At 31.5% G+C, this 17439-nt stretch overlaps 1 protein-coding gene across 2 annotated transcripts; it reads right to left on the bottom strand.

Moving 5' to 3' along the window:
- Positions 1-1834: 1834 nt before the first annotated feature.
- Positions 1835-9228, bottom strand: LOC100801613 (uncharacterized). 2 transcript variants are annotated; one of them, XM_003547895.5, is made up of 3 exons: positions 9004-9228; positions 6460-7316; positions 1835-2257 (listed from the first exon to the last, which is right to left on the bottom strand). In XM_003547895.5, the coding sequence occupies exons 2-3, from the start codon at positions 7311-7313 to the stop codon at positions 2083-2085; spliced, it is 1029 nt and encodes a 342-aa protein (XP_003547943.1). In that variant the 5' UTR covers positions 7314-7316; positions 9004-9228; the 3' UTR covers positions 1835-2082. The 2 variants fall into 2 exon arrangements, with proteins under 2 accessions (XP_003547943.1, XP_040866411.1); XM_041010477.1 differs by lacking the exon at positions 9004-9228 and having other exon boundaries at positions 6460-7322.
- Between the last annotated feature and the right edge of the window lie 8211 nt (positions 9229-17439).

Here is a 17439-nt window from a genome sequence, read left to right as displayed (position 1 = left end):
AACAACATTACATTATAACTAAAATACTTTTTGATACGCTGCACAGTTTTGAACTTATGCATTGCCATACAACTATACAAGTTTTGACCACGTGAAAGAAAAAACCTACCCAACCCCCCCCCCCCCTTTCCCCCAAGAAAATTCCCCATAAACAATTATTTTAAATTTGTTTCGTGCTACTGTTGCACACTAATTAATGGAATGTAATATTGGATTCATCCCAAGTCCATATCCTCCAAGGTGTCTAATATGACACAGAAGCCTTGCTAAGAAGGTATTGTGGCATATAGTCGATGTCAAAGACCAAAGCTAAATGTTTGTGTGCTCCTGTGATGGCAACGAAATTGGCTTCTTTATTGTCTTTTTCTCAGTTGTTCCAGTACTATCCACTTAGTTTGTGTTAATATTTAATTTTATTAATATTTAATTTTGTGATTCAATTTTAAATTGTGTGATTTTCAAGAAGCAGCACGAGGACGGCTGGAAAAGGGACAGCAGAGAAGTCAGGTCCGATGGCAACATTGATTCTTCTACTATCCCCAGAGGAATCCAACAGCTCTCAATATGAAACGATCGTACCTATTTTATTATTATTATTATTATTGGGGAGTTCTAGAAAAATTAATGTTTTATATTAATTTTACTTAATGTAAATCACAACATTAGATTTATTATCATTGTTTTTTGTTGTAGAAATACACAGGCATTAAAATTGATTTCTAGTGTCTGATTCTCACAAAATACTTTTGTATTAGTGTGGTGAATCAGGATATCTTTGGCTAAGAGCTTGTGCATTAGTTTCAAAGTAAGTTAAAAAATTATGTGTAGTTAAAATAATATCATAATACAAATACTTCTAATATTACATCATCATCATTATTATTATTATATGCTTTAAGATGATTTTTTTTAAATATATTTATTAAATTTTTAAAGATATTTCAATGTTCAAACAAGCAGCAAAAGTGACCTTGCAAACAAATCCAGCAACAAGAGAGAGGGTGCTGTCACTAACAAAAAACGGTACACACAAGATTGGTCCTCATTGTCAATAACAGACACAACCATGGCCAATTTGATTTTTGCCTCTATCAAAGAACAAACACGTGATGCCATGTTACTCTTGTCGTCCAAAATCCTACACAAGACAAAAACCGGTAGACAACAAGGTCGCACAAACATCATCTTTTCATGAGGCCCTCATTGCAATCTTGTTATACCAATCAACACCTCTTAATCTCTCTCACGACCAACCAAAACGATCATGTCACCATCAGTTATGTAAAAATTCTTGCAATGTAAAGTACTTTATGTACACAGTTCATGTTATGTTTCTGACCATATGAAAGAATGTGTTAAATTTTAGTAACACTGCAGTTTATGTTGTGTGTCTGACCAGATGAACCCACAACATTCCCCTCAAGCTAGCAAGAGAAATTTTAAGTGATCCTGGAGCGAGAATACTTTTATATTATCATAAAATATGTCAGTGGCACTACAGATAGCATCAAGATGTAACAAAAGCAAAAGGCATGCCACGCTAAGGTGATACACATTCAATAGAATGAGAAATTCTGGGATGTTCTCCATACCGTTGAATCTATAGCATTTCAGTCTTGTGAGCCATTGATATCTCTTACTACAGTTTTAACGCCATTCTGAAACATAGCAAACTATTTCTTTTGTTACGAGGGAACCTAAGAATTTCCCAGAATAGAACAAGAGAAATCTTTTGCTGGTCTCAAAACAATTGATGGCTATATATATATATATATATATATATATATATATATAGGTGTGGGGTTTGATGATTCGGTCTCTGGTTTGCAACATGTACAGCGAAGAGACACATCTTGTTTTTCTCATTAAAGAGCACGCCAAGTTTACATTCTAAGGAAAATTATTTCCCGTGTTCAATCTTGAAAGAGGCATTAAAATGACAATCAGAAAATAAGATAAAGGCAATGATGATGTTTATGGAGCCCTCCATGGATGCTTCTTAATCCAGTAAAGCTTCACTATGAAGACTCCAGCTGTCAGCAAGGAAGAGCTAAGTAAGCAATCTGTAGAGTGCAATGGCATTTACATGTTTGAAGCGCTCAAGGCCATCATTTTACATTGTTCATTCAATGCTAGAAGTTGAGCCTCTTTCTTGTCAAGCAGAGCACTCAACCTCACATTCTCTTCCATAAGTTTCTGTACTTCAGCCTCTTTCTGCATTTTCTCACCTTCCAATTGGGTAGTCTTTCCAACTAACCTGCTCAAGACAAATGCATCTTTAGTTTTAAAAAAGAAATAAATAAACCAACTGCATGAGAATTAAAATTAAATATTAAACCCCATAGGCAAGAAAATGTGCAGATGTTAATGCCTATGTGTTACACATGCATATATGAATAGGGAGGGACACACAACACACAGAACACTCCATCCTACCCAAGTTACCATGGTGTATTAACATAATTTTGGATCTAAAACTCTTGCTTCAATTGACTTGGAAATAACAGTTATACTACTTCATCATTTTCAAAAAGTTTTTTTTTTGTCTTTTGTGTACCTATAGCCTGCCTCCATTGGTACTTGGTACACACCCTGATAAGAACTAGATCAGATTATTGATGGAAACCAGTTACACTCCAAGTATTCAAAGATTTCCAAATCCAAAGACAACAATTCTCCCTCTCAACCCTTCTTATTTACAGGCAACTCGTAACTAACTAACTAATTCCAATCTCCTAACTAACTAATGGGTATCTATCCCACCCCAAGAAAAAACCAACAAATATAAGGACAATTGACAAATATAATTATCACTTGAAAAGAAAAAGAACTTTAATATTTCTCTGAATTTTTAATACAAGCTCTAATCACCCTTTTATAGGGTAAATGACTAACCTATTAAGCGAAAAAGGGAAACATAAAAAGGAAGGTAGGTAAATAAATATCAAATATACAATGGGATATTTATCTATCCTAATAATATCAAAGATATTTTACTACATTATCTAAGTTCTAAAGAATGAGAGACGGTAGCCTGAACAAGGAGAGATACTTCAAAATCAAATATCATCCACAAAACCAGCATTTACGGTGATTAAAAAATATAAATTTTATGAAGTAGTACTAATAGCTGATGTCAATCATACAAAAGCTGTCCAAATTAATCTGTATTCACCCAAAGAAAAATAAAAAATCCATATTTTCAGCTTGCCACAGTGGAGAGTGGCAGGGAAACTGCATACTAAAACTATATATCCAAATTGACAAACACAATAGAACAGGCATATCAACAAACATAATAAACAACATGTGAACTTAAAATAAGGTGATATTTTAACTTATAAAACAAGTAACTCTTTAGGACTTTAGGATGACCTCTGTTGTACTTGTACAAATTACTAATTTTAGTAAGCAACCAGGACAAATTGAATGGGAGTTACTGTTTTAAAGTCGCCTTAAATGTGGTCACCCCCAAGGTTATCAAACTTGAGAGTGTACGTAAACTCGTGAGAGTTTCATAGACTCGACTCTGTGGAAGCAATGTCTTCCAAGATTATTTTGATGATGCCAAAGAATCAAGAGTTAAGCAAAGATTTAAGAATCAAGTTTCAAGATTCAAGATTCAAGAATCAAGATTTAAGAATCAAGATTCAAGAATAATCAAGATCAAGATTCAAAACTCAAGATTCAAGAATCAAGAGAAGACTCAATCAAGATAAGTATTAAAAATATTTTCAAAACATTGAGTAGCACAAGAAGTTTTCACAAAATCATTACCAAAGAGATTTACTCTCTGGTAATCGATTATCAGAAGATAGTAATCGATTACCAGTGTTTTGAAATGTTAAGATTTTCAAAATTCAAAATAAAGAGTCACATCTTTTGATGTGTAATCGATTACACCTTAATGGTAATCGATTACTAGTGACTGTTTTCGAAAAATTCATTTCCAAAAGTCACAATTCTTCAAGTGACTTGTTTCTGAAGATTCTTTCAAAAGTCATAACTTTTTAAGTAATTAGTTTTAAAGAAATTGTCAAGAGTTACAAGTTTTGACTTGAGTCATCAAGAAATTATAAATGTGACCTTGGCATAAAACAAGAAGAGAACAATTTTTTTATCTTTCAATCTATCTTTCAATATCTTCTTTCATCTCTTTCAACAAAACTTTCTGGTTCCATTTCTCTTCATCTTTCTAAAAAAATTTTATCAACACTTTCTCTTCCAAGAAAAGTTCTTTGTTCAAAAACTTGTTATTCATCTTTTTTATTCTCTTCTCCCTTTGCCAAAAGAACGAAGGACTAACCGCCTGAATTCTTTTGTGTCTCCCTTCTCCCTTTCCAAAAGAATTCAAAGGACCCCGCCTAAGAATTTTTTTGATTCTTCCTTTTCCCTTAAACAAAAGATCTCAAAGGACTAACCGTCTGAGATATCTTTTGTTTTCCTTTTACAAAGATTCAAAGGATTAACCGTGGATCTTTGGCTTGTAAAGGATTTTACAAGGTTGAAAGAAATCTCAAAAACCACAGGTTGTTTGGGGACTGGATGTAAGCACGGGTTGTTGCTGAACTAATATAAATTCTTGTGTTTATCTTTTTCTTCCCTACACTCTTTAATTTCCGCTGTGTACTTTTCTTTTACGCTTTACTTTTGTTTAAATTACATAACTTAGTAGTAAAGCCTAATTGAATCTAGTAACATTAAGAAGGATAAGATTTTAATTAGTCAAGGCACATTAATAATTAATTCAACCCCCCCTTCTTAATTATTCCGAGACCACTTGATTCAAGAGACTCATGGACTCAACCCATACACTCGTAAGAGTCCATTTCATATAAAAATAAAAATAAAAATATCTATAAATAACATACCAATTAAACATTTCAATAATATAACAAAACAAAATAGTAAATCATAAATTTCACAATACTTAAATAATCAAGTCTAGTAATGCATGACTACTAGATAATAACTTGCAGATGTTATAGTAGTCGTAGATCATTCCCATCAAGGGTTTGATGTTATTAAAGATGAGAATTTTTTTATTTGGGAATAACAAACTAAATGAAGGTATGTTGAACACTAAACAGACAAAAAATAACCCAAAATGACTTACATTTTGGTCTAATTTTTTTAACTTGATGACTTGTTGACTTGGTGGTAAACTCCAGAGTCTACCGAGTTTACTTAGAGTTTATAAAGTCTACCTAGGGTCTACTAAAAAGAGAGTTTATACAAAGTCAACTCATAGAGGGTAAGTGAATTTGTAAACTTGTAAGAGTTAATGAGTTAACTCGAGTGTTTGATAACCATGGTCACCCCTATCCCGCCTTAGTTGCAGCCTCTTTGTGGTTGCCTTAATTGCAGCCTTAAGGGTGGTGGTTTAGTCCCACATCTAGAGATATGGCTTCAATTGAGCTTATAAAGCTTAGACAGTCCTTACCTTACAAGTCGATTTTGTGTTGAGTTAGCCAATTAGACCCTAAGCCCAAATCCAAAGATGGTATAAGAACCTATCCTACATCCATTGTTGGGCCACTTACATTTGCCACACTTCAGGCTTGTCGCCCTAGGCATGACGGGGAGTGTTGGAAATCTACCTTAATTCCGGTATGCCCTAGCCCGCCTTAGTTGCGGCCTCTTTAGGGCTGCTTTAATTGCCCGCCTTAGTTGCGGCCTCTTTAGGGCTGCTTTAATTGCCAGCCGTAAGAGTGGTGGTTTAGTCCCATTTAACTCCAGATGTGGCTTAAATAAAGCTTATAAAGCTTGGTCAATCATCACCTTACAAATCGGTTTTGTGGGTTGAGTTAGGCCCTAAGCCTATTTTAAGAGTTACTCAATTAGAAGGTGGTAAAGGAACAAATCCTCGGTGGTTGGGGGAAGATTATGGGTCTGTTTGTTTAAACTTATTAGTTAAAAAAAGTGTTTTATTTAATAAAATAAGCACTTTTTTACTTTTCTAGTGTATTTGTTACTTTGTTTAAACTGCTTTTGCTTTAAAAAAAGCAGTTTTTTTTAAGAAGCAAATCCTATTTGCTTCTTGAAAAATCACTTTTTTAAATTTTAAACAAATGGGCCCTATAACCCATTAGAGAAGAAGCACTATGGCTGTTGGTTAACTACGACTGAGAGTCAAGTTAGCTCTCTTAAATGACAATTAAAAATAATTTTAAATTATTTTAGAATAACATGAGCCGTGCTCTTGATATGAAGGGGAGGATCCCTTACCCTGAAGTGTCAAAAAAGGATAGTTATTTGACACAGTAAAACACTAGTGTATGAAAAATCACCCAAGGGCATGCCATCAAGAATATATATACTAGAGAAAATTATATTTAAGCATAAAAAAGAAGCAGGAAGCATGCCATTGCATCTATGTCAAACACTTCGATGCAGGCCAAACACTAGATTATTATCAAGACATTTAATAGAAGCAATTGCATAACAATATATGTTTACCGCTCAAACAGCTTCTCAATAGTTTGGAATTGCTTCTCTGAAGAAAGTAAGGTTTCTCTAACTGTGATTAGACTACTAACATATGACTTTAGAGACTCAAACTCCCGTTTCACTCTAGAAAGCTCTTCTTCATTTTCAGCAGCACGCTGTCTCTGTCTAGTTGTTTCTTCCACCAAATCTGCAACTTTTTGCCGCATGTCATTCAAAATACCATTTGTACCCAAAGCAAAACGCTCCATCTCCTCCAATTTCATGGACATATTCTCTAACTGAGCAGACTTTCGCATAATTTCTTCCTGACCTAAACTCACTTTTTCCTTCTCAAAAGTAGTTTCTGATTCTGCCAATAAAACTCTTTTGACAAGGGCTTCCATCACATCCGTGACCATCTGAACAGACTTGAGTATCTCACCTATATAAACTGCATCTTGTTGGTCCAAGGAACCATGCTGACGGTTAATTCCAATCCAAGATTCTTCATCTGGATCATCAAAGGAACAAAGATCAACATTCCTAGACCAACCTGATAATGGAATCCCATCTTTGTCAACAAGCCCTACTCCATCTAACTTTTTTATGCCACAAGATGTATGGGCTAGATGAGGAACAGCCATGATTCTAGCTTTTGATTTTAAGTAGGTCAACAGGGTAGAAGTAGTCTTGACTCTTCGCCATAGAACCTCTAACTCCTTTTTCGCATCTTCCTCTGAGCCTTGTATTTGTGCCTTTACCTCCATTATCCTTGCCTGCAATACATCCACTTGAGATTGGCTTCTTTCCATCTCCTTCTTCCAAGTTTCATTTGATTGGCTCAGCTTAGACTTCAAAGCTGACATATCTTCATCTGCTGCCATGTCCTGTCCAATGTTCAATAGAAATGTGAGAAAATAATAACAAAGTCAAGTTGTAATAATGTAATCATAAAACATGTCCATTATGATAGAGATATCAGCCTCAGATTTCAAAATATGAAAATCCTTAACAACCCATTGTAACTAGAAATATAAGGTAAAACTCCATCTAAGAGTAAGCAAAAAGATATAAGGCATCTTAAACAGGGCTTCAATTGTAAGAATCAATGCCAGAACTGACTCTAAAAGGATGCAGACAAGCAAGGCAGCAAGCAGATGCCAAGTATTGATGTAAAACTAAAATGAAAGCACACTTCATAAGAAAATTCGACTAAATGTTAATCTTATTTAACATAGTTTGCCCCTTTCAAACTCATACCATAAATATTAAATATATCCAAGAAGTTATACAGCAGATTTATCAACGGCAGATTGCAGAAAATGATGGAAAGCTAATAATCCGCTATATCATATAGCAGATGGCGTCACAGGCAAATAGCGAAAATTAGATAGTGATACAAATATATGATATATATATTGATTATATATGTATAAAAAATTAAGTTGTATGCAAATGAAAATAAGATGCACAAAGATTGACATAATACCAACTCAAAAGTTCAATTGACTGGAGACTTGTTAGAGAAGACAAGAGGATGCAGGATGCTTGCACTACCACAACACATATAGTGGCCACAATAGATGGGGTCGCAATAATGGATTCAAGAAATGCCACTACACAAAAGTGCTATAGCAGCTATGTATAAACCCAAACATTATGTCTTTTATCAACAATAATATGTACATCACATATATTTTCACGTCCTGCATCTTTTTCAAACCAGAAACTAGGAAGTTTATAACATCCACCTATACCAAGACTAGAGAACTACTGCACCGATATTAGACAAATGGCACGGCATAGTTCATGTTCCCTAGATTTCAAATCTCATGCAACCAAGCACCTGAACTTCTAATCAAACCTAATCTAGCTAGCACTTGAAAACATTTTCATGTCACAGAACATACTATTGAATTGGCCCAAGCTATGCTGAGCCATTATCCTGCAAGGACTATTGACAAGAAAAACTACCTACTACTGTATGATAATACATACACAAGATAATATACCCTAAAAAATGCGTTTGCAAATACAAGGCAACCGAGAAAAACACAAATAAAATTAATTCCTTTACATTCTAATTCTTGTAAGCTATAGCCATCTAGAACAACCTTTGTTTTCTGCAACAGTTATTCTTTTCTCTTATTTTCCTTTTTTTTTGTTAAGTAATAAGAAAAACCCTCATGTTTAAGGCAATTGCATCTGCCAGTTCAAGATCAAAGCAATGCATCAAACGGCTATCACGAGAAAATGAGCTAAAACAACTCTAGAAAACATCAAGGTTGGGAACAGTAACAACTGAGATTCCCCCAATTTTATTCTTTTTTTTTTTAAATAACATTTTAAACTGATCTGGGAGAAGAAGGGAGGGAAATCAAAATTGAAGCGAAACCCAGAGTCGAATAGGAAAAGAGGAAACTGAAAAGCAACCAAAACGAAGGAAAAGATAAAAGACTGGCAGGCTTTAGATAACGAAATAACAAAAGGAAGAGACAAAAAAAGAGAATCGTAAGAGGAATATAGTAAAAGAGAAGCGCATAATGAAATAAGAGAGAGAGAGAGAGAGAGAACCTGGTTGGAAGAAAAGCGAGTTGAAGGAAGAAGAAGAAGAAGAAGACGAACACGATGATGAGTTGGATCAAGGTCTTACGGATATCTTTTTTCTTTCTCTTTCTCTTTCTTTCGAAGAAAAAGAAAAGAAAGGAAGCAAAAACCCATTTCTCAGATAAGCAGCAGTTGCTTTATTCATCGTCCCACCTTTTGCCACTTTCCCCTTTGCCTTTTTTTATTTTTATTTTTTGTTTTTCCTCCTTTCTTCAAGTTAAAAATTGCTCCAGAAGTTGGTTGTACAAAGAAATTGAGAATATTCCCTGTGGATCTGGAAGAAGGGTAACAATGCTTTTTTTTCTTTTTTCTAACACATTTTCTATCATCAGTTTTGTTCATTATTGTTATTGAAAAGTTAATAATAAACATTTTTAATTAAAAAAATACTATCTTTGTTTCTTTGTATAAGAAAAAAAAGGTCAGTATTTTTTTTCCTGATTACAAAAAGGAATATACTAAAAGTAAGAGATTTTCGTCAAAAGCGCATAGTGTGTAAAATCCCAACCGGGAGTTTTTTAATTATTCAATTAATTTTTGTTTTAAAAAATAGCTCACCGGTTCATTGTTATTTTCGTGCTATTCGTGCAAGAGGCTATTCGTGTTTAAATCGCAACACTTATAAAAATCATATATAACTATTTTCAAATGTGTTAATTGTTAGTAAATATTTGTTTTATAATTTAAAATTTAGAAAAATATATTACTTATATTTATTTTGTTTTCATAAAATAAAATATTTTAAAAAAAAATCTGTTAAGTAAAATTAAAATTCTTTTCTATCTTTTAGAATTTTACTTGTGGGTTAATTTGGTTTATTATATATGTTTGTTTTATTATTTTGTATAATATTTTCTTATAGTTTTACTTTGAGTTTTTTTATGTTGCTACTTAAATGGGTTGTACCTATATATTCTCTTTCTTTAGTGGATAGACACAATTAGAAAAATAATTTTAAATTTTCCTCTAAATTTTTCTCTTCTTGTTATTATGAAAAATTTACTTTCTTTTAGAGAAAGAGCATTGACTTAGAAGGTTCGGGATCATTTTGATGTACATTATGAAACCAACGAATTGTCTCATATCGTGGGAGAGAAGTACAATCAGATTCTCCTACAAATGTAATGAAGGTATTTTTTATTTAAGGATAATGTTTCCACACTTCAACCTAGGTTATTTAAATCTCCTTTAAAATTATTATTCTTTGTGCTTATGGTATGTTATATTACATTGTTAACTCATGTTTTGTCATATTTTGAAGTTGTATTGTCATTGTTGTTCTTTTATTTAGTTTGAGGTTTTGCATCTTCTTCTCATTTATTTATTTTATTTTATTTTCTAACCATCTTAGAGAGAAAATTTATATTTTCTTCTTGCATAGTCTGCATTCTATTTTATCAAAATGTCTACCAAGGATATGATTAAGTCCATTTCTAGTAAGCCTAAAAAATTTACAAGTGAACTTTTTTTTTTGGCAACAACAAATGAAATTTTGGCTTACTGAATTGGATTTATACTTTGTGGTTTCTAAAAAAGAAATAAAAACTTTAACTTCCTCTATTGATGTAGTTCAAACTAATGTTACCAAATCTTCCACCACTAAGCATGATGTTTCTAATAAAGATATTTTATGTCATGCACGCATTTTAAATGTTTTGGTTGATAACATATATAAAAAATTTTGTCATACTGAAACTTCTGTTGAGTTATGGAAAGCACTTGAATTGAAATATGAATATGCTAAAAAATGTTGTTTATGACATGAAATTGAACGAAATTGTTTTGCCTGACATTATGCTTATGGCTTTCATGATTTCAAAATTGCCTCCTTCTTAAAATGATTTTGCTTGAAGTCTAAAACATAAACATGAAGGTTTCACCTTTGATGATTTGCTTGTTTGTCTCCGCATTGCGAATAAACATCGTTCTTCTAAAAAACATTTGCAAAAATCCGATTCTCATTCTAAGGCCTATCTTGTTGAGAGCTCTAGTAAGCCTTTCTCTAAGTCTTTCAAGAAGCATGGGTTTAACCAAAATAAGTTTAGGAGAAAGTCTTTTTTTTTCTAAAAATAAGAACAATGCTTTTAACAACAACAATAAGCCTAAGGATACAAATCTAGGGAATGAAGTTTTTTGCTTTGTTTGTGGGCAAGCTAATCATTTGGCCAAGAATTGTTTTCAACACCATTGCCAACCTACATCTTTCCCTAAACCCCAGGCATGTTGTTCCTGTTGGAGATAAATATGTACGTCCAAGATTCAGTCCATCATGTTATCAATTTTAGTAAAGAATTATTTTTTATTTTATTATCATATTTATTGTTTTATTAAATTGTTAATTTGACAAGTCCTTGATTAAAATTAGAGACTTGTTATCATGATAGAGATTATGATAATGAGAAACAAGTCTTTTATAATTTTAATCTAAATTGTTCTTAATCATACGATTATTGTAAATAGAACATCAATAATCCAGATAGATCAATATATATGTAATGGTCTTTATTGGATAAAGATTAATAGATATCATTTATTAAATTGCATATATAAATAATGTATATGTAGATGTTATCATTGAACTCACTAAGTGAGAATTTCTATTAGTTAATATTATCTTGATATGTCAATAGAATGTTCTTAAGAAAAAATATAATAGTTTTCTTTGACCTGAGATTATCATAGTAATTAACAAGTTATTTGTTATATTTTAATTTCGGACACCTAATGTCTTAGGACACTAGTTGAATGAATATTAGATATGATTAAATACTTGTAGAATTAATGATTAATCAGGAAAGAATCCATCAACTCTAGGTAATGAGTTTGAGCTCTATGATAGAATTATGACATTGGCTATAAATGAAAGAAGAAAAGAGTTTATTAAGTCATTCATTGATTAAATGTGTTAACATGTTAGAGTTTGGCAATAATACTATACTTTAGAGTTAACCTTGAGCTATAAATGATGGAATGAAATATTACATGATTCTTCTACTGGTTCTTGAAGATAAAAGATATGTTAAGGAGTGTTGCTAGATGTTTACCTTGATTAGTAAATTAATTGTGATTGATTTACTACCAGTTTAGTATTGAACCTACGGGTATCAAATAAACGAGTGTTTTAATCTTTGAAAAAGAAAATAATTTATTTGATAATTAAATTAGAAATTTTAATTTAATCAAATAAACATTTTAGTGGAATATTATTATATTTTTTACTAGCACCAAGAATATGATTAATATAAAAAAGGGAGTATAATTTTATAAATGTGGAAGTTGTCCATAAAATAAGAATAATATTCTATTGTTGCATATCAAGATCAGATCGTGTGATTAGTTATTATAATTAGTCGTGCGATTAATTGTGAATTATCTTTGTCTTTATACCAAGAAGCTTCTTAAAATAAAAGATATGACATCATTTTTATTTTTACAAAGATAAAGTGATATGAAATTATTTTAAATAAAATCTTTCTTTTTTTCTTTGAAAAGAAGATTCAAATCCATATCTCTTTAACATTATAAATAAAAGCATATAAGTGAGACAAAATCCATCATACACAAATCATAAAAGTTCAAGCCTAGTTTTAGACCTGAAAAGTAAAAAAAGGATTTGCTCTTTAATATTGGTCTGAACGAGGATACACTATTGAAGAAAAAATTTATTGCTTCAAGAATGCACATCCGGGTATACACAGCTATTTTTCTCTATTTATTATTGTTGTATATTTTTTAATGCAAAATAAATCATAATTTTTTGTGCAAGTATTGGAAACACTTCTATGTAACTATTAGTTAACATTGGTGTTGCCTCTGATTCCCCATCTAAAAGGTACCATGTTACTGGCCCTGAGTTAAATTGTGTTTTTAACTCAAATGAATGGTTTATGGACTCTAGGGCTAATGTTCATGTGTGTGATGATAAAAAATTATTTTCTTTATATCACGAATCAAGCACACGTACTATGAGCATGAGGAATGAGAGTATGACACATGTGTTAGGAGAAGGTTAAGTGAAGCTAGAGCTATCTTCAAGAATTTTTCTTGTTTTAGATGGAGTTTATCATATTTTTAATATTAGGAAAAATTTATTAAGTACTTCTTTGTTAGTCCAACAAGGGTACAAGGTTGTTTTTGAGTCCAATAGAGTTTTTTATTACTAGACGTGGTGTTTCTGTTTAAGTCTTATGTCTCTTTATATTAATAAAATATCTAACATTTCTTCTTTTGTTGTAAATGTTAAATGTTTTGATATGTGGCATGCTAGGCTTGGACATGTGAATTTGAATTCTATCAGAAGAATGATGTCTCTTAATCTTATTCCTAAAGCTTCTATTGATTTAAAACAAAAATGTGAAACAATTATTTAAGCAAAACAACCTAGAAAGGGTTTTACTACATGTACTAAAAGAAAAACTAACTCGTTTGAATTGGTTCATAGTGATGTATGTGATAGTAATGACGTGTTAATACATGGCGGTAAGAGATACTTTATTATGTTCATTGATTATTTCTCCAAATATTGCTATATATATTCAATTAATTACAAAAGAGAGTTGTTTGATAAGTTCAAAGTATATAAAATAGAAGTAGAAAATCAATTAGAAAGAAAAATTAAAATTCTACGTTCTGATAGAGGTGAAAAATACACATATTTAGATATGAGTAATTTTTGTGAAATGCATAATATTATGCATGAAGTGACACCTTTGTATGCTCTTGAATCTAATGGTATTGCAAAAAGAAAGAATTGTACCTTGCTAGATATGGTGAATGTTATGCTTGTAAGTTCTAGTTTGTCTAAAAATATGTGGGGTGAATTTTATATTCTGCATGTCATATTCTTAATAAGGTTCCTTATAAAAATTTAGGGAAAATCCCTTGAGTTATGAAGAAAAAGAGAACCAAAATTGAAATATCTTAAGGTGTAGGGGTGTCTTGCAAAAGTTAACATCCCTATTAATAAGAAAAGAAAAATTGGACCCAAAACTGTTGATTGTGTTTTTGTTGGATATTCTTTGCATAGTAATACTTATAGATTCTTGGCTGTTAATTTTGAAGTGTCCAAAATTTCTAATAATACTATTATTGAATCTAAAGATGCCACTTTCTTTGAAAATGTTTTTCCTTTGACAAATAAATTGTCAAACCTGCTTGTGATACTTGTTCTAATTTACCATCTTGTAGTAATGTTAATAAGGACATTGTTTTGAACCTACAAAGAGTAAAATATCTTAAAAAGCTAAGGATTTTGGTTCTGAATTTTGTTCTTTTCTACTTGAAGATAATCTTAAAACTTACAATGAGGCCATGAGTTCTATTGATGCACCTTTTTGGAAAGAAACTATTATTGGTGAAATGAGTTCTCTTAAAACTAATAAAACTTGGTTTCTAACTTATCTCTGTTGGAACATGTGGCCTCGGAATAATTAAGAATGAGGGGTTGGATTAATTATGAATGTGTCTTGACTAATTAAAAATGTATCATTCTTAATGTTACTAGATTCAATTAGGCTTTACTACTAAGTTATGAGAAAGTAAAGAACATAAACAATAACTTAGACAAAAGTAAAGCGGAAATAAAAAGTGCACAGTGGAAAAGTAAAGTGCGTAGGGAAGAAGAAAACAAACACAAGTTTTATACTGGTTCGGCAACGACCCATGCCTACATCCAGTCCTCAAGCAACCTCTTGAGATTTCCTTTCCTTTTAAAAATCCTTTACAAGCAAAGAGCCACAAAGGATGTACTCTCCCTTGTTCTCTTCGAACAATTAAGTAGATGTACCCTCTACTTGAAGTGAACCACAAAGGATGTACCCTCCCTTGTGTTCACTATTACAACCAAGAAGTTACCCGCTTCTTACACAGAATTCTCAGATGGTTAGTTCTTTGAATTTAGTGTTTGGGCAAAGAATTCTCAAACGGTTAGTTCTTTGAATTCTTTGTTTAGGGAATCAAAAGAATTCTCAGACGGTTAGTTCTTTGAATTCTTTGTTTGGGGAATCAAAAGAATTCTTAGACGGTTAGTTATTTGAATTCTTTTGGCAAGAGGGAGAAGGAATGAAGAAAAAGAGAAAAACAGAAGGATAGCACAATTTTTGTTTTTGCAGAATTTTCCTTTCTTCAAGGAAAGATTGAACAAAAATTTTGAATGAATTTGGCAAAGGTTTTGCAAGAGAAAAGCATTGGAAAGTTCTGTGTAATCAGATGTGTTTTTCTGTGTTATTATATTTTTAAAATGCGTGTCAAGGTCTTATATTTATAGAACCTTGATACCTTTTGAGAAAACCATGTTAAGAGTTATAACTCTTAACATTTTCTTCAAAAACATTCACTGGTAATCGATTACCATAATTGTGTAATTGATTATACAATGTATTTTATGAAAAGTTGTAACTCTTCACAATTGGATTTGAATTCCAACATTCAGATTCACTTGTAATCGATTACTAATATAGTGTAATCGATTACACTATTTGAAAATCATTTTGAAACGTTGCAAAGCACTGAAACTAGTTTGAAAACCATCCTGGTCACTGGTAATCGATTACTACCAAATGGTAATCGATTACCAGAGAGTAAAAACTCTAGTAACTTAGAAGATTTCAGAAAATCCTTTTTAAAACAAAAAGTGTGCTATTTGATGTTTTTTTGAAAAATACTTTTTACTACCTACTTTGATTTGTCTTGATGCTTCTTGATTTCTTCATTTGATTCTTGAATCTTTGAGTGGAATCTTGAATGCTTGATTCTTTAATCTTGAAACAACTCTTTGAGCTTTGGCATCATCAAAACATCTTGGTGAATCATCATGGTAGCTTTGCTTCCACAATCTCCCCCTTGATTGTAAAAGTATAGGTTGTAAGTGGGTTTTTCGAAAGAAACTAAGAATTGATGGATCTATAGAAAAATTTAAGGCAAAACTTGTTGTGATTGGTTGTAAACAAGTAGAAGGTGTAGATTTCTTTGATACATATTCTCCTATTTCTAAAGTTACTACTATTAGAGTTTTAATTGTACTTGCTTGTGTTTTTAATTTGAAAAATCATCAAATGGATGTAAAAACTATTTTTTTTTAAATAGTGATTTAGGAAAAGAAATTTATATGAGCCAACCTGATGGTTTTGTAGAATCGGGTAAAGAAAAGAAAGTTTGCAAACTTGTTAAATCTTTATATGGTTTGAAACAAGCTCTAAAGTAATGGCGTGAAAAGTTTTATCAAGTTGGCCTTTCATATGGTATTCAAATCAATAATAGTTATAAATGTGTGTATGTGAAACAATTTGATGATAATAAATGTGTCATTTTATGTTTGTATGTGGATGATATATTGATATTTGGTAGTAATATGCATTTTATAAATGATGTGAAGTCTTTCTTATCTAGTAATTTTGATATGAAGGATCTTGGTCATATAGATGTGATTTAGGTATTAAGCTTATAAAGAAAGATGATGACATGGTTTTAACCCAATCACATTATGTTGAAAAGTTATTGAAGAAGTTTAATTATTTTGATGTGAAACTTGTTTCTACACCTTATGACTCATCCATTAAGTTAAAGAAAATTTTGAATAAAGGAATTTCTTCTCGTAAATATTCTCAAATTATTGATTCCTTGTTGCATTTGACAAATTTCTCTAGGCCTCACATTGCATATTCAATTGGTAAATTAGGAAGGTATACTAATAATCCTGACCATTGTCATTGGACTGCATTAAAAATGGTTTTTAGATACTTAAAAGGAATCATTAATTATGACATTCATTATACATGTTTTCTTACTGTAATTATGTCTTTACTTTAGCTACAGTATCATGAAAATCTGTTGAACAAACTATTATTTCACATTCTACCATGAAAGCATAAATTCTTGCTTTAGATACAACTACTAGTGAGGTTGAGTTTCTTAAAATTTTGTTATGTGATTTGCCATTGTTGAATAAGCCTATACCTCCAATTTCAATGCATTGTGATAGTCAAGTTGTTATATCTAATGTTACTAGCAGAAATTTTAATGAAAAAAGAAGACACTTAAGAGTAAGACCTAAGTCTATAAAAAAATTTGATTTCTCATGGTGTTATTTCTTTTGACTTTGTTAAGTCAGGAAAATAATATTGCGAATCCACTTACAAAAGGGTTGACGTGCCAACAAGTACTTGAGTCGTCGAGGGAAATGAAATTAAAGCTCATTATTTAGTCATAACAATAGACACACGTGTGATTGGTGATCCCATGAATGAAATTCAACCGTAACAACAAATTGTTTGTTGACTAAAGTGCACCAAAATAAAATTTTATGGAGTTCTTTCTTTTTTCATTCCTATGACGAGCTGTATTGTAAATTATGGCAATATTAAGGTTGAGGTATTTACATATGTGTATTTTTTTTGTCTAAAAAAA

This window comes from Glycine max, chromosome 16, assembly GCF_000004515.6.
Source record: "Glycine max cultivar Williams 82 chromosome 16, Glycine_max_v4.0, whole genome shotgun sequence".
NCBI classification, from domain to species: Eukaryota; Viridiplantae; Streptophyta; class Magnoliopsida; order Fabales; family Fabaceae; genus Glycine; species Glycine max.
Note: the sequence above shows the minus strand (reverse complement) of the source record. Positions and strands in the feature narration are given on the sequence as shown.